General features: G+C 41.2%; 2 protein-coding genes across 12 annotated transcripts in view; one reads left to right on the top strand and one right to left on the bottom strand.

Moving 5' to 3' along the window:
* wdfy4 (WDFY family member 4) overlaps positions 1-26465 on the top strand; it is a 39998-nt gene extending 13533 nt beyond the window's left edge. For 2 of the 5 annotated variants that reach the window (XM_044372643.1, XM_044372644.1), the window contains 43 exons: positions 89-320; positions 821-972; positions 1054-1165; positions 1257-1447; positions 1552-1704; positions 1788-1861; positions 2218-2379; positions 2483-2577; positions 2688-2784; positions 2922-3124; positions 3546-3712; positions 3800-3919; positions 4018-4179; positions 4264-4422; positions 4895-5021; positions 5136-5287; positions 5617-5855; positions 5954-6078; positions 6196-6387; positions 6474-6583; positions 8998-9075; positions 9212-9403; positions 9513-9588; positions 9681-9895; positions 11573-11721; positions 11834-11948; positions 12298-12383; positions 12466-12528; positions 15840-15882; positions 16073-16192; positions 16413-16536; positions 16639-16748; positions 18047-18197; positions 19252-19343; positions 20529-20738; positions 20860-20980; positions 22447-22604; positions 23561-23719; positions 23817-23996; positions 24269-24451; positions 24960-25056; positions 25735-25864; positions 26080-26465. In XM_044372643.1, coding sequence (XP_044228578.1) covers positions 89-320; positions 821-972; positions 1054-1165; positions 1257-1447; positions 1552-1704; positions 1788-1861; positions 2218-2379; positions 2483-2577; positions 2688-2784; positions 2922-3124; positions 3546-3712; positions 3800-3919; positions 4018-4179; positions 4264-4422; positions 4895-5021; positions 5136-5287; positions 5617-5855; positions 5954-6078; positions 6196-6387; positions 6474-6583; positions 8998-9075; positions 9212-9403; positions 9513-9588; positions 9681-9895; positions 11573-11721; positions 11834-11948; positions 12298-12383; positions 12466-12528; positions 15840-15882; positions 16073-16192; positions 16413-16536; positions 16639-16748; positions 18047-18197; positions 19252-19343; positions 20529-20738; positions 20860-20980; positions 22447-22604; positions 23561-23719; positions 23817-23996; positions 24269-24451; positions 24960-25056; positions 25735-25864; positions 26080-26143 — 5940 coding nt within the window. In that variant the 3' untranslated portion in view covers positions 26144-26465. The remainder of the gene's footprint in view (positions 1-88; positions 321-820; positions 973-1053; positions 1166-1256; positions 1448-1551; positions 1705-1787; positions 1862-2217; positions 2380-2482; positions 2578-2687; positions 2785-2921; positions 3125-3545; positions 3713-3799; positions 3920-4017; positions 4180-4263; positions 4423-4894; positions 5022-5135; positions 5288-5616; positions 5856-5953; positions 6079-6195; positions 6388-6473; positions 6584-8997; positions 9076-9211; positions 9404-9512; positions 9589-9680; positions 9896-11572; positions 11722-11833; positions 11949-12297; positions 12384-12465; positions 12529-15839; positions 15883-16072; positions 16193-16412; positions 16537-16638; positions 16749-18046; positions 18198-19251; positions 19344-20528; positions 20739-20859; positions 20981-22446; positions 22605-23560; positions 23720-23816; positions 23997-24268; positions 24452-24959; positions 25057-25734; positions 25865-26079) is intronic. The other 3 variants (XM_044372647.1, XM_044372646.1, XM_044372645.1) reach the window with 3 other exon arrangements.
* On the bottom strand, positions 12585-15824 carry lrrc18a (leucine rich repeat containing 18a). 7 transcript variants are annotated; one of them, XM_044372654.1, is made up of 4 exons: positions 15679-15824; positions 15241-15260; positions 14619-14744; positions 12585-13524 (listed from the first exon to the last, which is right to left on the bottom strand). In XM_044372654.1, exon 4 carries the CDS (start codon positions 13518-13520, stop codon positions 12711-12713), a length of 810 nt encoding a protein of 269 aa, XP_044228589.1. In that variant the 5' UTR covers positions 13521-13524; positions 14619-14744; positions 15241-15260; positions 15679-15824; the 3' UTR covers positions 12585-12710. The 7 variants fall into 7 exon arrangements, with proteins under 7 accessions (XP_044228589.1, XP_044228588.1, XP_044228585.1 ...); XM_044372653.1 differs by lacking the exon at positions 15679-15824 and adding an exon at positions 15613-15674; XM_044372650.1 differs by lacking the exon at positions 15679-15824 and adding an exon at positions 14856-15024.
* Positions 26466-27979: the final 1514 nt, after the last annotated feature.

Raw genomic sequence — 27979 nt, 5'->3', positions numbered from 1 at the left:
ACAGAGGAGCTGATAATTTAACTCTAAAATCTCTGAGTGAGTGTAAATGCAACAAAATAACATCTCATATCTCCACGTTTTCTGTCAGATGAAGTATATTCAGCCATTCCCCGGCCAGTATGTCTCCATGGACCCCACAGCTGTGATTGATGTGTACGGACTGATAGGTACACCAGCTCTCTGGAAGGAGCATGCTGCTCTTGTGTGGCGTGTCGGTCCTTCTTACTTGTTTGAAGAGGCTTTGAGCCCTGAGGCTGTTGGTGTCATATACACACAAGGCACCGCCTACCTGGGAAACTTCCTGGCTCTGCGCAACACAGGCAAGTCATTAGATCTTGTGTAAGACCTGCTCAGGATTTCTATAGTACGTCCGGTAAATCATCCTGGATGAGTCTGTAAATGTGTTTTATTGCGGTTTATGAGTAATATGTGATACTAGATTGAGTCTTTATGACTGTAGTTTTTATTAGTCTGTTTATTGTGTTTTTAATGCACCATGTTATAGCCTGGAGGAAATTATGTGCTCTGATTGAGTCGCACCTTATATTTTGATGCAGAACAATTATAACTTTTGAATACTTTAAGAGTTAATATTTTATGACTCCTGTGTCATGTGATGACAAATATGTTTCCATAGAAATATTTGCCTATTAATATATTAAATACTTAATTACATAACTGAAATATAATAATATATTTTGGTGATTATGGTGACACATTCTGTGGCTCCAGTCTATTAATGCTCAATCTTACTCTTGCAGAATGGCTTGTGAAAGGCAGCTCTACTTAACCTTACCTGTGTTGTCTCACCTCTCTCCAGGCCATGATCCAGATGCTGAGTCTCTCCCTCTCAGGCTGGTTCTTGAGGAGAGGATCTCATTTGGCATCAATCCAGCAATTTCTACATTAACAACTGTCGCGCAGATCAGAGAGGATTACAATGAAGTGGACTGTAGACTAATTGCTAAAGAGGTACGGTCTGACCTGTATTGAACCTACAGTATATGTTTGTTATTTAGATACATTGTAGCAGTCATTGTAACTCATTTACAGATGGGGATAACATCTCGAGATCACTCCACCCCCGTGTTCCTAGCTCGAAACATCAGCCAGCACCTGAGTGGAACAGCTCGCACAATAGGAGCAGCCCTGGTGGGACATTTTGGTGAATATAGTATTCTTTAAAAGAAACTTTATATGCACTTAAGTTTATTCCTGCAAGCACAATTGTTAAGCTCATAGTCTTTCCCTTCTAGGTGTGCGTACATTTACCCCCAGCAGTGCTGCCAATGGTTTCCTGTATGTTGGTGGGCCTACAGTTGTTATCAGTCTAGTTGCAATGGCACCAGATGATAGCTCTCTATATGCAGCTATCAAGGTTCTTCTCTCTGTACTGGAGACTAACCCTGCTATGCAGCAGGAAATGAACCGCATCAATGGATACAAGGTCTGTCGGATGTTTAAAATCACTGGAGTAGCTATAAGCAGACATCAGAATCTGCTACCTTCCTGTTGTGATCTTTTCTTATATACCATTTGCTCTCCTTGTAGCTGCTAGCTTTCTTGCTGAAGATGAAGAGCAATGTGGTCAGCTACAGAACCTTTCAGCTGATTCTGTATCTCTCGAGTTCAGTGGAGCTGAGCTCTGGCTCTGTTTGCCTACATAACGCACCTGCTTTCCAGGCCCTGCTGTCGGACCTGGAGGTAAGCTTCCCTTTTTACGGGTAACAATTCTGGTAATCATCTTTATTATCATTTAATTCATTTTCAATATCACATGTTTTCAGGTGTGGCAGAACACATCAGATAATCTGGAAATTTCTGCTCTGAACCACTTTGCCGAAATCTTGAAATCAACAAGGTAAATCCCACAGTTATCAGTGTGTGACCAGACAAACACAGAATATGTTGTAGCTTTAATCTAATTTATTATTAACTCACATGGAAACTAGTTGTGCAACACTCTGAGTACTGGAATAAAGAGACTCTTGTTCAGGATTGAGGACAGACCTTATCAGCTGTTCTGTCAACATCTGCAGCAGCCTGTCATCAGTATCACGGAAATGTACAACAGGAATAGTCAAGGGAATGCTCAACAGAATCAGTCACAGAGGCTGAATGAACGAGTGCATGGATTGCTGAATTAGATTTCCTGTCTGTGAGAACAGATTGTGATTCATATTAATGCTCTCACTATTTCACTATCTGTATCCTCAGCAATGACAGCAGGATTGCTGTGGTCTTGCACAGTATAGGCCTGCTACCAAAGCTGCTATTTGAGCTTTCTGATCCTGCAGTGACCTTTCAAAAGGCTAAGATCATTTCTTGTGTCATCACAAGCCTCCTGAAAGCACACTTCACCCCTCCGGACATAAGCAGGTACAGTCTGAAAATACACCAGTTACAGCTTCTGTTTTCACAATTTCCACATTACATTTTTGGTATAGCTCTATATTTGAAATATGATCTTATATTTGGTCAGACTTGGGCTCTTCCTGGTCTACACACTCCCTCCTCTCAGTAACATTACTGAAAGCCATTGCATGTCTGACAGCGATCTTTACCAGGAAACAACAGGTAATACGTGTTGCACATAATAATGTCTTAATTAGTTACATCAGTTTCCTCATGAATGACACAACTTGTTACAATACTTGTAACCCAGACTTGTCTTCTCTGTGCTGCAGCTCAGAGTTCTGGTCCAGCCAGCCTCATTTGGATCCGCAACCAACTGTTACTTGCTCTTTGTGAAATACTGAGCTCAGACAGCCTTCTAATCAACGAGTGAGTGGCATCTGTTACTGCTTAGTAAGACCAAAACTGGAACAAAAACATATTTTTCCAGTACTTCTTCTGCCATAATATCATGGCAGAAACATGAACGCAATCAGTCTGTTTTTGTTGTTCTTATTCCCCACTAGTCAGCCAAAGGCCTTATGTGATGCTTTGGGCAGTGATTGGTTCCTGCTCTTCCTTCAGCCCCACCTTCACCCTTCCACCTTGAAACTGGGACTTGTCCTGCTCACACACTTCCTGTCCAGTCCCAGCCAGCAGAGCATCTTTAGAGATGGGGTGCTCCCAGGAACCCTCGTAGAGGGCTTTGAAGAGCCCTCTGCTGTCATGGGTACAAGTTGAATAATTACACACAGCAGGGCGAGGCAATAATTCAATATTTACATTTGGCCTCTTTCACTGGAATGACATTTTGATGACATTAACATTGTGATATACAATTCCAATATCTAAATTGATTAAACTTGTTAAAAAGATGACAACTTCTGTTTAGAAATCAACATTATTTGAATTTTAGGAATATTCTTGAAAACCTTTTGAGTTCACACTTAATATTTAACATAATTTTGCATACATAATCCATATCATGATTAATATCATTATTGAAACAAATCCTTTTAGTGCTATCATATTGATTTTAACCAGATTGAGCATCTGAAATTCACATTTCATTGAAAAATCTGTTAGCATATTACTTAGCTGTTCATCATAAATCAAATTTCGCTACCATTTGTTTCTTACTTTGTCACCAGACAACCTTCGGGCCCATTCTTGGTCGTACGAGTGCCCGAGCACCACGTGCCCAGGCTTTGCTGTTCTACAAGGACTGCTGGTGAAACACTCTCACCTGCCGCAGGTGTATGAAGCTCTGGCTGCTCTGCTGCTGGGGAAGAAGGCCAGTCACACTGCAGAGGAAAAGGTGGGTATTTTTTCTTTTTGTTAATCAGTTTTGAAAATTATCATCTTCATCATCCCTATCATAATGCTCTTACTTTGTCATTCACAGGTGAATTTGGATGACAACCTACAGTCACTGATTGACAGCCAAGCAGACTCTCCTGCTCCTGAGCTCTGTGTTGAGGCTGCAACAATACTGCTGGAATTAGTCAAAGTCATCATCAGTCAAGTAAGAACATAATAGCTTTATATCTTTATTTTTTTGCCACAAATTGAAAATGTAGAATGCGTTTTTCTCCTTAGTAACTGTCTGTCTTCTCAACAAAGCAGAGACCAGACACCGATGCATTATGGGAAGTGCAGCTCCCAGCAAGTGTGATGCAGTTCTTTTGTCTACTCCATAACCTCCGCCCCAGAGACCCACTGTGGGCATCCCCAGAGTTCCTCCATGCACTCGCTGGTGTTGTGTTCCCCCCGGATGGTTCAGAGGTTTGTGTGTTACACTTAGTGTATTTATGAAATCTTAATTCTACTCTCTCTGGGCTTTATTCACTGGTTGTCCACTTTTTTCAGGGTGTGAATAAGCCTTGCTCAGTGGGTGAAGGCGAGGACGCATCCAATAGTCTTTCAGCCAGGAAGCCAGTTTCCGACTTCATTCGTATTCTGCTGATGGACAGTCTTCTTAATGTTTCTGTCAACAGCAACACACATCCTCTGGCGCTGCTCCTGGAGGTGAATGCACACACATATAAACAAAAGCACTCATTTATGTTGTTTACAGATCACACTCACATTTCTACACACATGTATACAGACATATAGACATTTTTGCTGAAATGTATTCCCTCAGAAAAAGGCTCCTCAAAATATTATAATAGTGCAAAACTCTTATTTCTCCAGAAGGTGCCACTCTTTGCTCAGTTACTGAATAAGGCAGAGCCAAGGTACTGATGGTAAAATCACTTACCACTAGGAGACAGAAAATACCAATAGGCCAAGAGCTACAGATTTCTGTAGAGGTGTTTTCAGCCTGCATGTACACATGCTGTCACCTACACTTAAGACAACATGTGACAAGGTTTTCCCCTCAATATATGATAGAAAAAAGAGCCACGACATTTAAAACTATCTGTCTATCTATACGTTGTTTTCAAAACAGTGTTGCATCAAGTTTTCTAACTAATAATCTATATAAATGATACAGTTCTCCCCAGATGGTGCAACACTGGAGCAGAAGCAGAGTTACCAGACAGAGCTGCTGGAGCTGATCATGGACATCATCCGCATGCTCAGCCATGAGGAAGAAAACACCACTCATCTCATCTCACAAGGTAGAACTACCACGTAGAGTTATCTCACAACATAAACTGACCATACCTTTAGTGTCCATGCATAAAAGTATCTCATCTGAAAGTATTGATTTACTGGTTACTGGTTTCTCTTAGACTCCAAGAATGATACATCTGAAGGACAGATGGGCACGTTGATGGAGAATGTGGTGATGGTCAGTAAGACTCTACAGAAGAAACTTTGCAGTGGAACATTCTTGGGAGACTCCGAGAGTTTGATCAACTTCCTCGCAGATCAGATTGTGGTGGTAAGATGAACATACAGAGACATGTACTGTATACACACCTTACACTGATGTTTAATTGAAAAAATAATATTTTTCACAATTAAACTGATGATTGAAAAATGTGGATTACTAATAATGCACATTTAGTTCACATTGTATTTTATTGCACTGGGCAGCAAATGAATAAACATGCAAACTTTTCATCTGTAAATCAATTAATTGTCAGTAAGAAGACAGTGTCTTTTAACCAGTAGGAGCTTTGGATTTATTTAAAACCACAGGATTGCAAATATTTAATTTAATGTTATTTTACGCTGACCAATAACAGATATACTGCTGTATACTTTTAGGCCCTGGAGAAAGGCCAAACTCAGAAAGAGAAGACGGTGTCAGCTCTCTACTCATGCACCAATAAAGTCCTGCTTTACTTCCTGTCTCAACCTCGACATTCCCAAGAAGAAAAAGAAGGGGTCATCAGGACGTTACAAACCCTTAAGGAACGCTGGGATGTTGTCATGGCAACTTTCAATTCAAATGTGAACTTCATTACATGCCTTCTTCATTGTCTGTTACTGATACGATCTGGAAGGTAATAGCGAAACGGAAACCCACATGCAGATGCACGCATATTTGTATAGTTGAAACCAGAATTCACTGAAAATTCACAAAATCACTTTTTTTTTAAAGCTACCCTGAAGGTTTTGGATGCATGACACAAAAAGTGCACAACAAGAAAGTTCGGGCCCACCTGTTTCCTACCATGACCAGACATTCTGCCAATGGAGCAGATTTTACCACAGGTATGACGGCTGGTATGTGAGCGTTTATTTACTTTCATCACTTTAGCTTGTCATTTTCCTCAATGTACTAAGTCTATAGAGGTTTACTGGGTCACTTGAGAGTTCAGAACAAATATGTGTGTGTTTCAGATGACAAAGAACTAGTATCCATGGCAGAGGCCTGCTGGTCAAAGGTCATGACGGAGAGGCAACACACGCTTGAAGAAACATATAAGATAGAGATCTCAGCCAGCCAAACAACAGAGAAGGGGCCTGTCAGCATGACTGACATCAGCCCTCTGTGGGAGGAGACAGCACACAAAGCCTGGCTGCAATACACAGGTTAGCTCTTGTTATACTAATAATTTGGACTTTCAGTGCATTCAGAAGGAGATATCTGAAATTTTGTTTGTAAAATGTCTTTTCAGAGTCTCAGAAGAAGAAGCTGGCCAGCAGCCCTCAGAAGAAGTTTGATATGATCAGCAGTGCTGTTCGCTCTGCTTTCGGCAGACTGGGCAAAGAGACGGTAACAGTAGAGGTAAATACATGCACATTCCCTCAATGTGTGGTCCTTTTCAGGATATAGAGGTGGCTTGTGACTGTTGTCCCCTTTGAAGAGTGTGGGGTTGTTACCTTTTCCCAGGTGTCCCTGCATCCCAGAGTGCTGTACCACCAAAAAATCATCCCAAAGTCACTGCTGTGTTTGTGCTGTGGGCCGCCCAGCCCTGTGGGGGTGTTTGATTATTTCTTTAAATGGATTTGGATTATCACAGCTGATTGCCCCTGAGTGGGCATAGTAATTGATATCTGTTAGGCCTATCCATGGGAACACTAGCTACAAACACACTGTTTGCTGCTGAAGGTTAAAGACGCGTTTATTGTTGTTTTTCCCCCTGAAACACGTGGCCCACATCATTAGTTCCCCCACAACGCTTAAGACGTCGAGCCATCTGGAGCAGGGAGCGGGGACATATTACTCAGGCACACAGGCATGAAATTACCGCGTCTGTGTGTCTGTCTCAACCCCAGAAAGTGCGTGCGTTCTTGTTTATGCGCGTCTCTTGCCCACAGAAATCGGGTTGGCAATTATAGTGGTACCAATCTGATGAAAACATTATTCATTTGATGTTATTCTTTATCATATCAGTCTTTGACAGGCTATCAGAGAGGGTGATGAATTGTTTTTCCATCTGAGAGGCAGGCAAGAGGAGGGAGGGATCTTTGCCTTCTTCTTCTCTGCAGTGCGTTGCACCATTGAGTAGGTTGGAGCATGGAGTGAGTGTTCAAAAAATGATATTCAAATCGTCAGTAATGGTCAGCCACAATCCATCCGTCCTCACGAAGAAACAAGTGAGTCATTAATTAATTTCCGGATCATCAACTCATGACCTTTATTTGGCAAGCCATAAGAGATGCTTATGGGGAGTCTCTTTTCAGTCATTGGATCCACAGTAATACATTTCAACAGAGCACTGAGCATAGTTTCCCCGAGTCTCAGATTTCTACTTTTATTGAACAAGAAAAAGAGTTTTAAAGCCTACTGTAGGTAATGAATGAGAATATAGAGACTGATAGGCAGACTCTGTCCTCAGTCAAGCTTCAGTGCAATCCTTCTAAAGATTTATTTCATCAGCGAATGCAGTTTCCATAATCATATCTGTGTCCTCATATTAGAAAGATAATTAACAGCACTAATGATCACGTTAAGTTCATTACACATTCACTGCCAGCCCAGAATGAAGTTGACATTATGTTGCCTTATCATCAAAGGTGGCGTATTGTTGGGAAGTCATTAAAATGGAAATGAGTGTGATGTTCTGATGTTAATTGCAGAGGGAAGAGATGAGTTATGTATTTAATGCAGCATTTAAAAAGCCAATGAGGTTCCTATCTGCTAAATAGGGTAATTAATGCTATATATTACTTATGTTTGTCCAAATGAAGGAATGAAATTAGAAGATGATGACGCCGACTTGCTGTTTATCTGTCACACCACGACTCTAGCTTGCAAACTTCATTATTACTCTCTTTTCTGTCTGTAATATTTCTATAATCTCCCCTCAAATTACTCCTTTATTTCTTTCTCTGCACAACTTCTCATTTGGATAGGCAGTCAGTCATTTAGAGAAACAGTTTTCTCTCTCCAGAAGGCTTGTCAAAGTTTGTTGTCAACTTTTACGCATGGGTTTATTCTGAATTATAGCAAGTTTTTGCATCTCTTGTATTAGAGAAGTAGTTGTTTCCTTTTTATTGTACTTGAAAACAATTACGGCATTCATAGGGTTATACCGCAAAACACAGAATTTGCATCTGTAAATAAGACTCGATATAAAGAATTACTGCATGTTCATTCAGTCAATTAAATGGCTTTCCTGGGTCAGCTGTGAGGATGGACACATGTTGTTTCACTAGTCTCTCAGCGAGCACTGCTGTGATGATGGGCTTAATGAAGCAGTTAACAGTCAGAATATGATCCCAGTGTGTCTGCTGAACATGAGCATCCTGCAGTGTCAACACAGCTCTGTTTTGGGGTTTTTCTATTTTTTCTTTTCTTTTCTCTTTTAATCGACACATACACACACACTCACTCACACACACACACACACACACAATAAAGGCGCACACACACTCACCTTGCCCTTGACTGTGGTGTGGCTCAGTGATATTAATGTTTATGTTAATTAGATCACACCAACAAATGATTACATTTCCAGACAGGGTTATTGTAAGACTGTAGCCACTAGCTTATTTTGCCCAGTGAATGCAATTTAGAACCAATGTAATTGCATGAATGTATTGTAATTGCATGAGGAAACAACAATACCATTATGAATATACAATCTCTGTGAACATGATGTGTGCTGTGTGTGTACAATATGAGCTAAAGGAAGAGCGATTGCGCTGCCTGCTCTTTTCATTTGCACCCATCAGGTTACTCTTCTTTCTTTGTAGGAGTTCCTGACCTACATGGAGTCACATCGACAGAGAGGCTACAGCATGTTTGAGAATATGAGGACAAACCAGTTACAGGTTTGACAGAAACGTTTCCAAGGATATACTGAAATAGATGTTATTAAAAAGCCCAAATTGGATTAACTTGGATCTGTAATAATGTGTATCTCTGTCTCATCTATTCCCTGTATAACGGCCTGTTGCTGCTGCCCAGTTAAAAGCCACTGAGTGGGAGCGTGTGAGCGCCGAGTGGCTGCATGTAGAGGCAGAGCTGCTGAGGGAGAGAGCCGTGTTCGGCCCTGGCCCAGGGGTGCTGATTAGCCGAGACTGGGTGCAAGACGCTGCCGAAGGACCCAATCGGACCAGACCACGCATCCGCAGAAAGGCTCTGAGACGATCCAAACGGGTATAGCACTTCAGTTTAGAGGACAATCTCTGAAGCAGGATAAGTGTACAATAAGTGTACAAGTAGTATACAGTCTAACCTTTAAAAGTACCATATGTTGTTACAACAGGTGTTAGGAAATCTGTCTCTGGGTTTGAGGACTGGCATGTCTGGGGAGAGCAAAACCAGAACAGAAGCTGACACAGGTAAAGAACAGTGTTGCCTGTTGATTTTTGAAAATCTCCTTTTACCACAATGTGGTAGCTCAGTGGGAAAATCTGTGTTTCCTTTGTAAAAGAGCCAAAGATCCTGTGTGAAGTTGGAGCAGAGGCTAAAGAGAATGAAGAGGAGGGAGGGCAGGATTGTGATCATCTGACCTTCTTTCCCGTTTTGAATGAGACACCCGTTGTCACTGAGGGTCTACTCGATCCCTTGACCCCAGAACCCTGCTCGCACACACAGGACTGCCCTGACATACGTATCATCCTGCAGGAGCTGCATCCTGGAGAGGAGGTACGGTAGCACAAGAGGCCGTGTTGGTAATGCCGGGCTAAAAACATCATAGCTAAACACAAGCACAACTGCTTCCGACCCTGCTAATATTCACAATCATAATTATCTGATGTAGACTAAGGGATTCCAATAGCCCGGCGCTGCTATCAGAATTTCATCTTTCCTCATTAGTGTAATGTTTTAATGTCGAGGCCCAGCTCAGCTCTTCTCATTCTTCCAGTGAGTTAGAAACCAAAGCACATGTTGACAGGGACTCTCATTGCTCCGGCAACCAGCCGCGGCTTTTAATGTTTCTGACAGAAGTATTAATAAAAACAGTAGGAGGTGATGCAAGCTGTCTTACATCCGCTTAGTAAGTGTGTGATGTGTGCAAGTGTGTCCTGTTGTCTTGCAGTGGTTCAGTGTGTGAGTCCTGCTGAGCTTCCTGTCAAATGCACAGAGTCATTAGCTCTGAAAAATGCACACACACACACACACAAACACACACACACACACACACACACACACACACACACACACACACATACACACACACACATGGAGTAACACACACACACACACACACACACACAAACACAGTAACACACAAAGGGAGACCCACGCATAATTAGCTTTCCAGCGCCAATAGTGTGATTATGACAGTAATGTGTGTGGGGAGAAATCAATGGTCTGACATTAGGCTCTCAGTCAATAAAAGTCCTCCTTTTCTCTCCTTCTTCCCATCATCAGCTAAATCACCCTCAGACTGATAATGCATATCTGTCCAGAGCACAGTAAGGAGATAAGGAAACAAGTTTATTGTTATGTATTTAATCTTTGATAACAATAAATTTAACTAGTTTTTTTCTGAAATCTAGTCATTGTTAGGGACAGTAGGCCTGACGCCAGTTTGTGTTCACTGATGGAAACCGCCATAAAACCGGACCATGATATAGCTCACTGTAAAATTTCTGTGCCATGTTGAGACTCACTCACCTTGACTCTTAAACGCTCTCACATGACAAGTGATATTATCCATCATAGCATGTCTGTATGTGTGCATTCAGACAAAAGGTTCTGATCACTTAGCAGGTTTCCTATTGTGTACGTGGCAGTGATTAATTCTCCTAATAATGGCCAGGCAGGGCTTCCTCCTCCTCCACCACCAAGCGTGTGACTCCGTGTCTGGGGGTAGGGAGTCTGATTTGATTAGTATAAATTGTGAGGGGCCTGCGGGTATGTTGGGGCCCCATATGGTTTTTGGGCACTGTGTCCCAGAGGGCCTGCAGAGGGGCCAACACAGGGAGACAGCCAGGTGCACACACTCACTGTGAAATGAGGGGAGACAATAGAATTAGCCACACATTATCACAATGCAGTTAGCATTAGCAACAACCAGCGCTGAAAGCAGCATGTGGGTCCACTTTGGCGCTGGAAGGAGAACAGACACTGCTGAAAAAAGGGGGCCGGGCCTTCTTCTCCTCATCAATCAGCTCTGATAATGAAGTGTTCAACTGTGTCTTTTTAATAATGATTAAAATATGTGATTAAAATGATCAATCAAGTAAAGCCTGAAGTGCCTGTGTTGCTGCCATGTCATGTCCCGGGAGAGAAATGTGCTGATGTGAATTGTGCCTCTCACAAGGGGCTTAATGTATCTCTCTTTCTCTTCTTCCTCCTCTCTCTCTATCTCTTTAGGTAAAGGCTAAGATGTGTGTAGTGATGGTGAGCAGCCTCAGAGTGACAGAGGGGGTGCTGCTGTTTGGGAAGGAGAGTCTGCTCTTGTGTGAGGGATTCACTCTTTGTCCCACTGGAGACGTTTGTTGCAGGAAACACCACCCCAGCAGGTACAGCTATGTGTGCCCTACAGTTGTGTGCAGTTACAACAAAGCATGTAAAGAGCATAGCCGGCCAGTTGTCTCAATCAGTCATCTGTTATTCTCTTTCTTTCTCTGCCAGTGTGAGGGATTCCTCCATTTCCACCATGCTGAGTGAAGAGCTGCCATCAGCCAGCTGTAGGCGCTGGCTCTATGAGGATATCAAGGAGGCCCGCTTCATGCGATTCCTTTTAGAGGTCAGACATCCAAATTGTCCTGCTGATGCCTGAAATTAGCAAGCATCTTATATTCAGATTGTGTCAATGCAGGATATAGTTGGAAAACATTCACTTTGCTCTCTGAGCACACATGAAAATTTCTCTTCACTTACAGCACAAACAGCAGACTGTTGTGCATTTAATGTGCTCTTGCAGCTGTTTTCCGTTTGTTATTTCTGTATGTGGATTTGACAGTCATTCAAGGTGCATGTTAAGCTCAGGGTTTAAAGGGGATCTGTTAGATATAAATATGTACAAGATACAAATGTCATTGCATGTGAGTTACTGAAGAGCCACTGTCCCTCTCCGTTACTGCTGCCACCATCAGGACAACGCTATCGAGATCTTCATGAGAAACGGACACTCAGCCTTCCTGGTGTTCCTGAATAAAGACCACGTCTCTGCATATAAAAGGTGCCACATTAATATAGATTGGGTGGTCTTTTTTTTTTTTTGACTCAGATCTCAAATCTTTTACCTCTTTCTCCTCCCGCAGGTTGTGCGCGGTAGTGTCATCATTAAAAGGCAGAGGGGTTGCTGAGGTCATCGCTAATGCTAGGTAAGTTAGTCACAGTCATCAAGCAGCAAAATTTCAAGACAGTAAATGTAATCACTCTTTTTATTTTATTAACTAAAATGTGAATTACATCGAAAAATAGGTGAGTAACATATAGCTAGATATTATACACATATAATAAAAATTTGTAGGGCTGTCTAACGATGATGTCAGCACCTTTTAGGTCATTTGATTGGCTTGTGTTCTAACTTTTTTATTCTCCACACATCCTGATTGACTGTAGCCACTGAGTTTGGTGCCATCAGTCCTGAATAAGTCCTTATCCTTTTCTCCTCAAACGCGTCTCCTCCTCCTCCTCCTCCTCCTCCTCTTGTAAGCCTTTCTGTCTGCTCTTTACATCTCTTAAGGCATGTCCTACACAGGCTGCTCTCGTGGACCAGGTACACATCCTCCTCTGGCTTTTCCTTCAGCGTCCCCTCACCATCCCCCTGAACGTACAACAGGGGGTTCCGTTTCACGTTCAACTTAGTGAGACTGCGTAAGACTTTCACAAACTCTGGTAGGCTGATGAAGAGGTTATCGAACAGGCCTAACTCTTGGAGACTGTCTAGAGCCACCATAGTGGGAGGCAGGTCGTCCAGCTGGTTCATTCCCAGATTGAGACTCTTCAGGTTGGTAAGGAGACCCAGTGTAGAGGGTAAAGCTGCAGAGGTTAGGCGGTTGTTAGAGAGGTTGAGGTGGGTCAGTCCCACTAGGTTGCCGATGGACTCGGGCACAGACTCCAGCTTGTTGCTGTGCAGATCCAGCCATCTGAGCGATGAAAAGTTCCCAATGTTTTCTGGGAGTTTCTGTATCAGGTTGCGGCTGAGGTCCAACTCATCCACGTTGGTCAGTTTCAAGAGACACTTTGGGAAGACGGTTATACCCATGTTGCTAAGGGTGAGTCTGCGCCGTCCATCTGGTGTCATGCGTATTGCCTTTTTGGCAATCTTGACAGTCACCTTTGTCCCTTTGGCTCCCTTCCCTTTGGGCATGGTACTGCAACACACAGAGAATTACTGCATGATTCACTTTAAAATTCAGCTTCACTTTTGTGATAGTTGCCCCCAAGAGGCTTATATACAATAATTTGTCTAATCTACACCATCACACAGTACTATAGCAAATAAATGTGTTGTGTGTATGTTTCCGTGTAAGTATGTGTGTGTAATGCTGATGTGATTTATTCAGATACAAGGGCTTATGTATGGCCTCGGGCAATAGGGAAAGCATGGTCTCTGAGGATTGAGAGCTTGAGTGGTACGTGTGTGCGTGTTTGTGTGTGTGTGCGTGTGTGTGTGTTGCAGTGTTATATCTGCACTAGTGCGTGCTCACCCAGTGTTGCCCATGGGGGTATTTAAGAGCATGACTCTCTAATTAAGGCTAATGCTGGGGAACAATAGGAGAGCGGCGACACTGGGTAATACAGCAAAAACAAATGAGTGCTGATGCTCCCTCACCATTCAACTGATTGAGCTGTTTGGCTCTTTTCGGGCTTTCAGGCAAGGAAGGTGTGTGTGTGTGTGTGTATGTGTGTAGGACATCCACATGCAAGTGTGTCGACATACATGGGTGTACTGTACCACAGTACGTGTACAGTGTGTGCACAAAGAGTCAAATCAGGACTTTGATAAATGATAGTTAGGGAGTGTTTGGAGTGTGATGAGGGCTTCGCTCTTCTCCCCTCCCTGTCTCAGAGAGCAAGGTGTGTGTCTGTTTGTCTGTGTTACACCCCAAGGCCCTCTCTCGCCTCATTCATCATCCTCAGGATGAGAGAGGTTATCCACTGGTGCTTGTTCCCATTATAACCTCCTATAGAAAGCTATTGCATGAAATTATTGCCTGCAATTAGATAACACATACTGGGCCAAATGCAATGATTGATTTAGTGTAGTTTTACAAAATTATTTGGTCAGGAGTTATTGGATGAGGGGAGGAGTTAGAAACTGGATACACTTCAAGTAGGCTCTCGCTTCTTAGCTAAATCCATTTGCTGTATGCATCCCTATATCATTTTCCAGTTCAGATCCTGCTATATCCCTGTTATAAACTTTCATTTATATATTTTTAATGTAATGAAGATATGTACTCACCATATTTTTATCTTCTTTTTTCCTGGGTTGATGTTAATAAAGTGATGAGATTGTCTTCAGTTTTAGAAACATACCAACAGTATCAGCTCCTGTGAACCGGCCATTTTAGCTTGAAACCTCTCACCCCTGTGTCAAAAAAGAAAGTAACAGTAGTCATATTGTTATAGCATAGCAACAAATCATAAAATAAATTACATTTCCACTTTGCTCAGCATTTAGTAGTTGTACTCATAATACCTGGTAATTGTATCTCACAAAATGCTGTGGTGTAGTCAAGAGAAAAGATCAGGAATGCACCGTTTGTGTATATCAGCATTTCCCTAGCCTGGAAAGTCAAGGTTCCTCTTGTTTAATAGCGTTACTTAGCAACTGGGGTGCTTGGCGCCAGGACTTTATTGCCATGTTACTGGCCCACAGAGGGAAAAGAGATTTCAGGAGCAGTTGAATGCTTTCCTAATTTAGATTAAACACATTTAGATAGGTGTTCCATGAGTAAATTGTAGATTAATTAAAAACATGGAATTTTGATTGAGCATGTTTTGTGCTCAGCAGTTTGTTAAAGTGAAACTTTTAAGAGTATGCCTCTCTATTTGAGTGAATGCTTATTAAAAGATCAACTTACAACAGTCTTTGAACAAGCACCTAAGAGAAAAAGAGAGACGTAGAGGAAACTACTGAGAGTCTTAGTCATGAAGCAGGAAATCTTATATTTTTCTTGGAAATCTGCAAACTATTCATGACAGAAATTTGTTGTTGCTGTTCCTGTTTGACCAGTAATCATTAACTATGTGAGGCGGTGCCACATGTCATTAAAAAGCTCAGATGTACACGGAAAATATTGCTTTCTCTTTGAAACATTTCAGTTTGTGGATGGAGACTAGTCACACAACTTACACTGTTACACAATGTATATTTCCTCACAACCTACAGATGGCACCATGTCCTTCACCCTCCACATCTCTACTCACTATTTATGCTACACACTGTAGCTCACCTCAGTCCCATAACTGCTCCTACAGCTGTGTACACACAATTTCTGTTTCCTGAATCACTCACTCACCTCCAGTCTGCTGCTGGTTCAGAACTCTGCTGTGTTACATTTCAACACTAGTTGCTAGGCAACAGAGCAAGCAAGCAAAAAAAAAAACTTTGTGTTGATAGGCATTGCTCAGTGATCAGCCTCTGATGCTAACTCAATGTGTTTGTTTTTATGTGCATCAGGAAGACCCCAGTGGTTGAAAAGGCAGCCCTTGTTAAATGGCAGGTAATGCAATAAACACGGCTCTTCTTCCATTTTGTTTTGTCAGAGTTGTTTGTGCTCCTATTTTTTCCCCTTCGACATAACTAATGATTGCCAAATTTTTAACTGTCATTCAGTTTCGGTTTTGTTTACAACTACATTCCTGTGTCTTGTGAGGTGTTATCTACTTCATATCATGTTATCTGTCTCCCAGAAAGGGGAGATAAGTAACTTCGAGTACTTGATGCATCTGAATACTCTTGCTGGGAGGACATACAATGACCTGATGCAGTATCCAGTTTTCCCCTGGGTCCTAGCTGACTACCAGTCAGAGGTAGGACCTCACACAACAACTTCTTTGTCTTACACAAAGGAAATATCCTTTATATTGTAGGTCAGAGACTATGGGAGTGAAAGTATTCGGAGTTAACCCATGCTAAAATGTACATGTATAGCTTACATCAATGTCTACAAAGGACGATATACCGTGTGTATTTTTTTCTTAAAGGTTTTATTCATACTATTATACCCCTTTTTATCTCTGTCCTGGATAGACACTTGACCTGTCAGATCCTGCAACTTTCCGTGATCTTTCTAAGCCAATGGGAGCTCAGACAGAGAAAAGGAAACAGATGTTCCTACAGAGATATGAAGAAGTGGAGAGCAGTGAGGGTGAAGGTATCTTGTCACCTTCTCACTTTTCATTCGTCTCACTTTTGCCGTTTAATGTACCTTTCATCCAACATGCCATGTGTCCTTTTGAACCGGTTCACTCTTTAGGAGATTTGTCAGCACGATGTCACTACTGCACCCATTACTCCTCAGCCATCATCGTGGCCTCCTTTCTTGTCAGGATGGAGCCGTTTTCACACACCTTCCAGGCACTGCAGGTGAGGCCACTGACATGAGGAAATATAAAAATACATCCAGGTAAACTCATGGTCTTTTTTATGATCCTGAAGTGGATAAGCTGATATTAGATATAAATTTGTGTCTCACTGCCCATAGTGAGTGTGACTGGCTGGGGAAGAAATGGAAATATTTTTTTAGAAAATCCACTTATGTTCATAGAATAGAAAATGGATTTTTTTTCTTTGTGTGAACCCACATTATGATCTACCATTCATCATGTGCAAAGGTATAATACTAAACAAACATTCCTGTGCATTAAGCTGCAACAGTTCACATTATAATGGAACTTTATATTACAGCATAATTATCAGGGCATCAATGGGCTTATTATAAAAGATTAATGATGAAAATTTAAGCTTTTTAGTTAAATGTGCCTTTTGTTGGCACGAATCTGAGGCCCATCTTATAAACTGAAGATCTGGAGAAGGCCTCATTCACACACACATGAATACATGTATATAACTCCGTATGAATTAAATAAATGTAGGCCAAATTCAGAATGTAATCACTGCTGATCACCAGACGTTTTGTCTTGATTTTTCTTAAGAAATGTAAGAAAGTTCAGTCCATTGTGTATCATATCAGTCTGTTTCCACTAACCCACGGGCCTTCTACAAACCCACTGCTACAGATGCCCATTGACATTCATCACTTTGTCATTTTCTTTTTCGAACATAACCTGCTAATAATATGACTCTAATATGAGCTATTTTGAGCACTCTGGATCCTGCTTCACTGCTGTTTTTGGTATGAAAACAGATTATTGTGAGATTTCAATATATATGCAAATAATTACAGAAAGCATCTAAAAAAAAGCCAATGCAAATAGCCACAGATGTTACCAATTTACAATACAGCATCCAATTGATTATAATGAAAGGGCATGCATATTTGATAGTCAGAATAAAGCAATAAAGATGTTAGTCTGGTAAATTACAATGCCTTTTTGTCTTCTGAAGCACATAACGGGTGTGTAGTAATATCCATAACTGGATTTACATCTCTAACCAAGTTTACCAGTATATATGCTATTTTCATTCATTGAGGTAATTGTTTTACTCTAAATTACATTCTCTCTCATGAGATTTCTATCACAGATTATGAAATTTTACAGAAAGATGAAATGATTCCTTCAAATAGTAGCAAATCTTTGTATTATGTAAGCAGGAAATAAGGATATAAAACATGGTTTTACTACTCTATTAATGTGCCTGTTGCAAAGTTTGGTTCAACAGTGTGCCAGGGTCTGACAGTGTTGTGCCTCATCTCCTCACAGGGAGGGTTTGATATCCCAGAGCGGATGTTTCACAGTGTAAAGAAGGAGTGGGAGTCGGCCTCCAGAGACAACATGGGGGACGTCAGAGAGCTGATCCCAGAGTTCTTCTACCTGCCTGACTTCCTGCTCAACACCAACCACATCCAGCTGGGTCAGACTCTTTTTGTTTTTGTTTTTTTTTTTCTGTGTATCCCAATAAATAACGGAAACTATACATTTACTTTTAAAATATTTGCCTTGTGCAAGTACCCTTGTTAGTCATGGATATGTGCTTTAAAGATAAGGCTTGCATAATTCTATATTTTTCATACTGTCAACAAATCAATGTTTTAGTCAATGTTTTAGTTCAGTATTTTCTAAATTCTCCACTGTGTCTGTGGCCTTTCAGCCCAAAGCCTGTTGGCTCCTATTGAGATGTAAATTGTTAGAAATGGGTCACAAATATTTATTTTTTTAAAAAAGGTTAAAAATTTTACTAGAGCTGGGCACTGTCTTTTTTTTTTTTTTTTTTTTTTTTTTTTTTTAGCAAACATTACTTAAACAGGAGTAAATAGTGCATTTGTTTGGAACTAGTTTCAGCTGCGGATTAACACACTTTTGGTGTTCCAGTGAGTATTTTGGGCTCAAAATAAAACACAATACCTGGTTCGGTGTAATGATGAAACATGTTTGGTGAAACAATATACCTTGTTGATGTGTTTTTAATAGTTTAACAAGTAACCATGTATAATAATGGTCTATGGCTACACAGCCAATACTTGTTAGTGGAGTCAATTCATTTTGGTTTTGGTCTTTGTAAATTCTCTGACACATTCTCTGAACAAATGCAGAGAATGCATTTCTTTCCTCATGAAACATTTGTAAAGCAGATGTTAAAAAATATTTTTGAACCTTCATCTTTTATGGTGGCAAGCTGCCTTTTTTGCCCTGTGTTTTGCTTGTGCATCACTACATTTTTTTAAACATTACTTGATCACTGCAATAGCATGAAACCATCTGTAACCTTGTGCTTGTGATGCGATACTAACTCATAGAGCTCGGGATATTTTACATTGTGCCACAACATTGCCTTATAGCACTTTTGACTTTCACTCTGTTTCACCACTAGTGGTCAAAAACTCCTCTGGGTGCCTCTGAAGTCCTGACACATGGTGATGTGATGTGACCCAGCATGCTCTATATACTGTATTTCCATATCTCTGTAGGCTGTATGGAGGATGGTACCGCTCTGGGAGATGTGGAGCTGCCTCCATGGGCAAAAGACGACCCCCAGGAGTTCATTAGAATCCAACGTGAGGTCAGTGACCCCGACCTCACTGAGGCTGTCCGTTACTATTGGCCAGTCTGGCCTTTTACACAGAAAGACCCGTCCCATAAGACCTAATAATGTTTTTCAATACTCAGTGGCTGACGCACACAGATGTTCTGTTTTAGTATCTAAAACAAGTATCCACTTTAATACTGTTGGTTGCAGTCAGTCAGCTTGTCTTCATTCATACTACCACTGTATAAGAGAGAGATCTTATTCACAACAGCCACTGTCTTATCCTTTATATTCTCAACTCATCTTGTCTTATTGAGTTTGGTTTAGTTAAATTCTTTTAGTACTGACTGTTTTCAAATATAATGGTCAGTTGTTTTGCTTATACCATTTTGCTGAAGTTTGGATGACAGACACTGCAGGACAACAAGCCTATTTAACGCTATTCAGGGCAGGAACCAAACGCCATTATTTTTGCCAGCTGTTTATGGGCTGAATGTTTTCTCTCTTTTCTGAGCTCTTTCTTCTCTCTTCCTGTGTGGCGTTATTGTATATCTCTGTTGCTTTTCTGTCTGTTGGTCTGATTTCTTCAGAGTTTGACCCTCCCTTTTTCCATTCCTGGGGCATCTATGATGGTTATCACTCTGTAATCTACTGAACTACTCATATTGCCTACCATTCTCATAAAATTAGTGACTTTAGAAGATTGTTTTTTTCTTCCATAGACAAATTAACTCAGGACAATATATCCTTGTTATGATGGTTGTTGGTTGTTTTTTTTCAGTTTTCTGCTATTCCAGGATGGGTTTATTAAGATTGGGTGCAAGGATACAGCTTGGCATAATGCCCACTTTTCCTTATTAACTCTTCAAAACCAATCTCTGGCTAATTCTACCCAAATCATTCTTTAATTCTAACATGAAGATAAGCTCATAACACAGCTGTGCAGCATGCTGCTGTTCTAGACTTCTAAATTGACTTTTGGAAGAAATCATACAGTACCTGAATAATTTGATTGGTTGTGCATTCTCGTAGAAGTTTCTTGTGTTTCTAAACTCTCATATTAACAGTTTGACTGATGGTTTTGGTCCCACTGTAATAAAAAAAGAGCACTGCATACTGCTGTATTTAAGACTGCACAGTGTAGGTATAGTAGTTTTGTAATATTACTTGACTAGGTGGTCTGGTTTGTTCAACAATCCCCTGCATTGTTTCCCTTAGGCCTTGGAAAGTGACTATGTGAGTTCCCACCTCCACCTGTGGATTGACCTGATTTTCGGGTACCGGCAACGAGGCCCCGCAGCTGTAGAAAGTTTCAACACGTTCCATCCTTACTTCTACGCCCAGAGAGGCCGAAAGGATGCGAAGGACCCCCTCATCAAGAGCACAATCTTGGGATATGTCAGCAACTTTGGCCAGGTTCCCAAACAGGTAAGAAGAATAAACTAAGTGAGAGAAGCGGGAAGAGTTCATTTCCTGCATGCAGGTGTATCATAACACTGCTCTTAAAATAATACTTCTTCGTGAATAATACAGTACGTCTTTCCCGTAGCTCTTCACCAAGCCCCATCCACCTCGCAGTGGCAACAAGAAAGAAGGATCATCACCACCCCATCCAACTCCATTTTTCTTCAAACTCGACAAACTCAAGACCTCTGCCCAGCCGCTCAGAGGTACTGCTAGACAATAAAAGTGGAACTCAGAAAGCAAACACATGACAGTTTTGGAAAAATATGATTTAATTTTCTCTCTTGCTAAAATTTAGGTGAAAAGAGTGATGCCACTCTCATGTCTGTACACAAATACGAAGCTACAGTGCAGCCAGCAGCCAATTAGGTTAGTTTAGCATCAAACTGGAACCAAGGGAAAACTAGCCTTGTTCTGTCTAAAGGCAATAAAATCCACCTAATGCTCATTTTTATGCTTTGGTTCATTTGTTAGTTTTATAGGTGCTTGTTGGTGGATTTTTTAACATTTTGGACAGGCTAGCTGTTTCCTCTCACTTCCAGTCGTTAGGCTAAGCTAATTGGCTGCTGGCTCTATATTTTATGTATTCTCAGCCAAAATGCCAAACTATTCCTTTAAATTAAGCTATAAAATCAAAGCAAATCATAATACAGCCTTTCAATCAACAGATCTTTCCACACAAATGAATCAACGTTGCTATTTTCTGCTGAGTGAACTGAATTCAATCAATTATAGTCATCTTCATGTGGCACTACTTTGTATTGTTCCTCCTTTATTTTATTACACACCATTTGATGTCAATTATTACACACAAGATGTACTCAGGTCTCAAGGGAATCATTGAAACAGAGCGAGAAAGTCCATAGATTAATTTACACTATGGAAGGGTAGAAGGAGCTATCTGTTAGAGCTACAATATGGAGATGACTCTTCCGCTGAGCCCTACTTAATAATCTGAATATCCCTACAGGCCCACTGAGGGAGAGGAGATGAATCTGCGAATGCTCAGGGAGAGATTCCTGCATATTACATTTCATATTAAATCTTAGAGTGTCTGATCTGATCAATAAGCAGATAGAGATGAATAGGAGGAGGAATGCTAAGACTAATGCAGACACTACTTCTTTCTGGGGATTTTAGAGGCAGAGCCAACGGCGACAGGATATAATGATTTCTGCCTGTTCCTGCATGAATAGGTCAATTACAGGCACAATTATAGCCTCTCTCTCTAACTGCCTCACCCACATACACACACTCGCACACACACACACTCACACACACACACACACACTCACACTCACATACAACTTATACTGTCCAGGATGCGGGTGTCCCCCTAGGACAGAGCCTCAGCTTGGTCTAACCTGGGAATAGCTGTTTTAATTGCCCAGTTTTCTCTGGTCACTTTATGAAATTTTCTCCAAGTTTACTGAGATATCAAACTCTTAATGTGATGTTTTTGTAGAGTTATTACCTTTATTTGGCCAGGCAAGTTTACTCAGGTACACTGAAGGCAGAATGAGGTCACTTTTTTATTTTTTTATTCCATAACTATTTTATAGTTGCATATAGTTTCAGTGACAAAATCTCAAAAACACCCTCTTACTTTTTTCACAACTTTTTGCTCGAGAGTGATGCCCCACTCCCAGTAACACTGTCAACCTTTCTGCAGAGCTGCCGAGGGGCCCGGTAGGTCAAATACTGTGTCTGGAAAAAGAGGTGCTGGTCCTGGAGAGAAACCGGCTCCTGCTGTCGCCTCTGTTCAGCTGCTTCTTCAGCTGGGGCTTCCCTGACAACAGCTGTGCCTTCGGAAACTATGCAACAGAGAAGGTATGTAGCATGTTGGGATAAACAGGGAGATAAATTTGACGTTGTTTGTATTTTCTCCCAGCCTTCCAGCCCGAATCAGAATGAAACAAGTGCAAATTATTTCCAGCCCACGGTACATTCATGGCCATGAAATGTTGATAATTTTTCAAATGTGAGAACAGGAATGGTAAATTAATTAAACTTTATATATAGCTTTTACTTCCTTGTATCAATTAGATACTGCGCAATATCAGTCTTACACTGCATTTTCCCCAATTTAATAACATAGATGAAGCATTTCACTGGGTCTGGCAGAGCACTGATGCCACACGCACTGTCAGCTAATCAGTATCAGCTGACTCTTAAACAGTGAGGAGGTCTTTATGATCTTCACTCACTCTATGAGCTGTGTCAACTGATTTATTGACCACTATTCAGAAAGACCTACTTATTTACAACACCTAGCAAAACCTTATGCACTTTGTGTTTATCTCAGTGATGTCTGTCTGTTGGCTTCTGTTTTGTAAGGCTTTGTGGGGTTTACATGAAACTCTCCCTGTATAAAATCCTGCTGGTTACTTTGTGTAAAAAAAATTCTAAAATAGGGTAGAGGTATAAAGTGGATATTGCAATAATTTAACACTTTAAAATAGAATGTTTTAACTACTATCAGGATTTCTTGACAACTGCGGAAAGATCATTAGTGCTCATCATGTTGCAAATTGGTGCTATTCAAACTTATATTTCCATGAGAACTGTCTAAAAGTTTCATGAGAAAAAGAGTTTTTTAGTTACTCTTGAAGTAAAGCTAACACATTTAGCTGTGCTATAACTAGCCTTAATCTGGGTTTTATATGTGAAGAATGCCTGATGGGGGTGATAGTCATGTTTCCACAAAAGGACAAAACACAAGTCACTCCATCATACACACCCTATCACAGTGTCATGATGGTCTTTGTATGTATTTCCATCTCTAGACTTTTGCGGTGTGTGAGAGTTTGTGTGACTGGGGGGAGACGTTGTGCGCCGCCTGTCCCAACCCCATGACCATCGTCACTGCAGGAACCAGCACTGTGGTGTGTGTGTGGGACGTAGCAGTCAACAAGGACAAACTCATCCACATGAAACTTAGACAGGTAAGTCTGGCTGCAACAGAGATTATCACAATGTAATAACTTGTGTCAGACTGATAGGTACACAGACACTTATACTAACTCTGTTTTTCCTTCATAGCCATTATACGGTCACACAGGTGCAGTGACATGCTTGGCTGTGTCTGAGGTCCACAGCATGATAGTGAGTGGCTCCCACGACCTCACCTGTATCCTGTGGGATCTGGAGGAGCTAAGCTACGTCACCCAGCTAGTAGGACACACAACTAGCATCTCTGCACTGGCTGTAAATGAGCTCACAGTAAGTCCTACTATTTATAACGTCTTTCTCTGCGTATTCAACTTCTCCTTAAAAAAACCTCTTTCTATCCTCTCTTTCTTCTGTTCGTTGTAGTCTTTGGCTCAGTGCTGCCGTGTTGTTCCCCTCCACTCACCTCACAGCTTGAGGAAGGGAGGCTTCTCATTGTTGACAGCATGCATATCCTCTTTGTGTGCCTTTTTATTGCTTTTTTTGTGCATCTCTGTGTATATTGGTGCGCACACGGGCGTCAACACCATATTACTCTGTCCAAGGGTGAGATCGCGTCATGTGCAGGGGCTCTGCTCTACCTGTGGACGATGAAGGGTCAGCTGTTGGCCTGCACTGACACTTCCTGCGGGCCTCAGGCAGACATCCTGTGTGTCAGCTTCACACAGAGGCAGGAGTGGGATGCCAGGAACGTCGTTGTCACTGGCTGTGCAGATGGCATCATACGGGTGAGTTGGGTTGTTTTGTGTGTGTGTGTGTGATGAGAGAAAGAGAGAGAAAGAATGTCTGTCTTTAAAAGCCCTCTCTGGCAGCTCTTTGTAGGACTAATAGGTCAGCAGGAGAGGTTTTTCTTTGTATTATACAGTATACTGTACAGTATTCAAATATGGCAGTCATTACTTTGGCATTAGCCTTGCAGGTAGCAACTTGGATGTCCATTGAGGTATTAGTAACAGCATATGGGTTGTGTGTGTGGTGCGTGACTGTTTTTGCTTAGGATTAATATAAACATATGCTGCCTCTCTGCAATCAAAGCCGCAAACTCTAAATTGGGCTTCACTTGGTGGTGGGTGTCCATGCTACACGCACAACACACACACATAAATGGTATTATTACTTTATTATTACCTTGAGTTATGGGGTGTGTGTGTGTGCATGTGCCGGTGCGTATGCATGTGTTTGTTATTATGTTGAATTATGTCTGATTTTGCTACTCGTTATGTGTCTCTCATACAGATATGGAGGACAGAGTACACCAGAACACAATTACCTGGCCCTCCAGAAGAGCCTGTGTCCCCAGGGCAAGACCGAACAGCGCAGACAGAGAGAGACGGTAATGCTGCTGGCAACAGGATAGGATATGGATGTATTTATAACGGCAAAGATGATGGGGGTGGCTGACAACAGCACAACTGTAAGACTTGACTGAAAAGAAAGCTGCAAGAAAGCTGAAAGAAATGCTTCCTTTATTCTGTGTTTCAAAAAGAAACCCGCCTCTATCTAATTAGATCAATCTTTAAGTGTGAGATGATTATTTTTAACCGCTCATCTCAGAGCTAGACAGCGTTGTTTCCAGATGAGCACTTGTAATGCTTACCCCATCCCTCACTAGCATTAGGGCTAGCAGGAATTATGTTGTTATAAAGTTATTAAACATAGAGGCAGTAAACACTGATGAGTAATTCTGCTGACGTGTGTGTGCGTGTATAATTTAGAAAGCAATAATACCCAGATCCAATTTGGCATACGTTGGTTACAGCCTCGCGTCACCTCATAGGAGTATTATGCTTGGCAAATTACATTGAGACAAGTCTTTACGTAACACTGAGGCATTTATATTCAAGGGATTTTTCTCCCTTTAACAGCCTACTGACCGCAGATAAACAAAGCGTTAGTGCACATTTTAATTTTTTTACTGGGACCACTGGGTCAGGGTTATAGACAGGGTGGACACCTGGCCTGTGATTATGTAATAAATGGAGATTGAGGTATTCTCATGATGTATCCACAGCGAGCAGCTCGTGCCAGGTTAAAGGCTGGGAGAGACATCTGGTGTTGTGTCAAGAGCTGAACAGAAGTCAGGCTGCGTCGCAACGCCGCTACAAAAAAAATCCGGCTATCACAACACTGGCCATATCCAGGTACAGTAAATAACAGGCACAAACACAGCTAACAGAGGTGGTATTTAGTTCATGTTTAATCACTCCAAACTACAGTATTTCATCCATAATACTGTACAGATCATGAATTAACTGCATTTAAACTAAACCTTGACTTACATGTACTGCATTTAATGTGTGTTATTGCATACTTTACAATATTACTTCATTGATTTACATTAATCTCTTCTGTGTAGGAGCCATGCTACTCTGTTGGCAGGTGATTCCTGGGGCAGAGTTTTCACCTGGACCTGTGAGTGAGAGGTGGCAGGGTTTGAGCTCTTTCATGCCTCCGGGCTTCTACCTTCTACCTTTATCCTCTCAGAGGAAGTCTGACACAGACCTCTGCAGGCAGTGAAATCCATCAGTGACTCAGGTCTGACACCATCTGAGCATCGAGAGACGCTGTATTTCACTTTTCTTGTGTGTGCATTCAGGGAGAACAATGTAACAATATTTGTCTCATTCAAGTCTCAGACAATAGTGAATATTTTACCTCCTTTACATAAATATTTAATTCTGTATTTTTTCTGTGTAAATACTGAATTTCAACAAATTTGAATAAAACTTTATAGTTATTGGTGACTATTTGTCTAAATCCTCTCTTGTCCTGTGACTCTCGGTGTAAAATATCAAACTGTTTCCATTACGACTGAAATCTGGGCTGGCTAGGATTTTATTGAATTTTACTTTATTTTATTTTATAAAGGCAAAACTCGAGGGACACTGTCTAGAATTGTCAAAACATGTTGGAGAATTTCGATGAGAAAAGTGATGGGAGCTTCGTGATGAAAACGAGGTATTGTGTGTTATGATGAATAACAGCACGCATGTTCCGCCAGCGTTCCCTGACAAACACGCTTTTTAATAGTATTGCAGGGCTCGAGCAGATGCTTTTCTCACGAAATAAAAACTGTGGCATGCACACATGTCAGCATTTTATGCTACAAGGGTTGTATTGTTTTGCTTTTGTAAATGTTTGTGGTATGAGCAATTCAGGATGTTTAGTTAGTTACGAATAGTTTACTGGGCTTACTTTGTTTTTCACAATGTGTTTTCAATATGCTTTGTAATGTGGCATTTATGAGTATTTGGCAGCTTTTTGATCTTCTCGCACCATTATCCTCCACAAGTTTATTGTGATCATGTCAAAGTGTGTGTTGTGGATGATGTAAAAATGTGTTTGGGTCTTGTCGAGTGTATCCTTTTTGGGTGTGTGTTTATGGTTGATCGAGGACAGGCATGCCTTTTTAGCCTCACCAATCTCCTCATCAGCTAAACCTTAACATGATCACAATAATCACTGCTGGGCCTCCACAACACACTCCTGGGTGAATCTGACCTATTTTGTAAGAGAGACGGTATGAAACTTAACCCTTTCTAAACATTGATTTTGATCTTTCTATGGAAAAGTACAATACTGACACTCATCCTCGCACTGATATCCCTATAAACAACCATTTACCATTTTAAATAAGGATACATTGTCAAGATTGTGGAGACTCGGTCTCTTTCTGTGCCTGGCTTCCTCTCTCATGCACATGCACCACTCCTCTCTATCATAAAGGAAGAGGTCTGTGTCTTTAACCTTTGTGTGTGTGGCTAATTGTGCTAAGTGGAGTAGCTTAATAGAGTGGAAAATAGTCCTCATAATTTTCCCAGAGAGCGAGCAATGACCTTCTCTAAAGACAACGGCCATCTCCATTCTCTCTACACCGCTGGTTTTATGATATGAAATGTCAAACCATTGGGTTCTTCAGAATAATTAAATCAAATAAATTATTGCACCTAGGCAGAACCATCTTGTAGCCTAACCCAATTATAATGCACTGTAAAGCTAATTATTAACCATGATTACAATTAGTCTAATTTGAATAAATGTAGTCATTAGCGGGTTCATCCTAGTCAGTGAGTCTGAACTGTGGGGGATGATGGTCTCTCTCTCTCGTTCTCTCCCACTCACAGAGAGAAAGGGTGTGGATGTGTCTCTATCTTCATCCCATTTTTCACACACTGACCTTCACAAAATGGCCCACACCCTTCACCTTTCTGGGGTACTTGAGCATAATGCCTGCTGCTTCCAGAATTCCTATTTGC

Source organism: Thunnus albacares, chromosome 14 (assembly GCF_914725855.1).
Source record: "Thunnus albacares chromosome 14, fThuAlb1.1, whole genome shotgun sequence".
Taxonomy (NCBI): Eukaryota; Metazoa; Chordata; class Actinopteri; order Scombriformes; family Scombridae; genus Thunnus; species Thunnus albacares.
This window is presented reverse-complemented; position numbering and strand designations above follow the sequence as displayed.

What these genes read in the sequence shown, in the direction of transcription:
- lrrc18a (XM_044372654.1), bottom strand. Translation starts at nt 13,520, where the DNA reads ATGCCCAAAGGGAAGGGAGCCAAAGGGACAAAGGTGACTGTCAAGATT.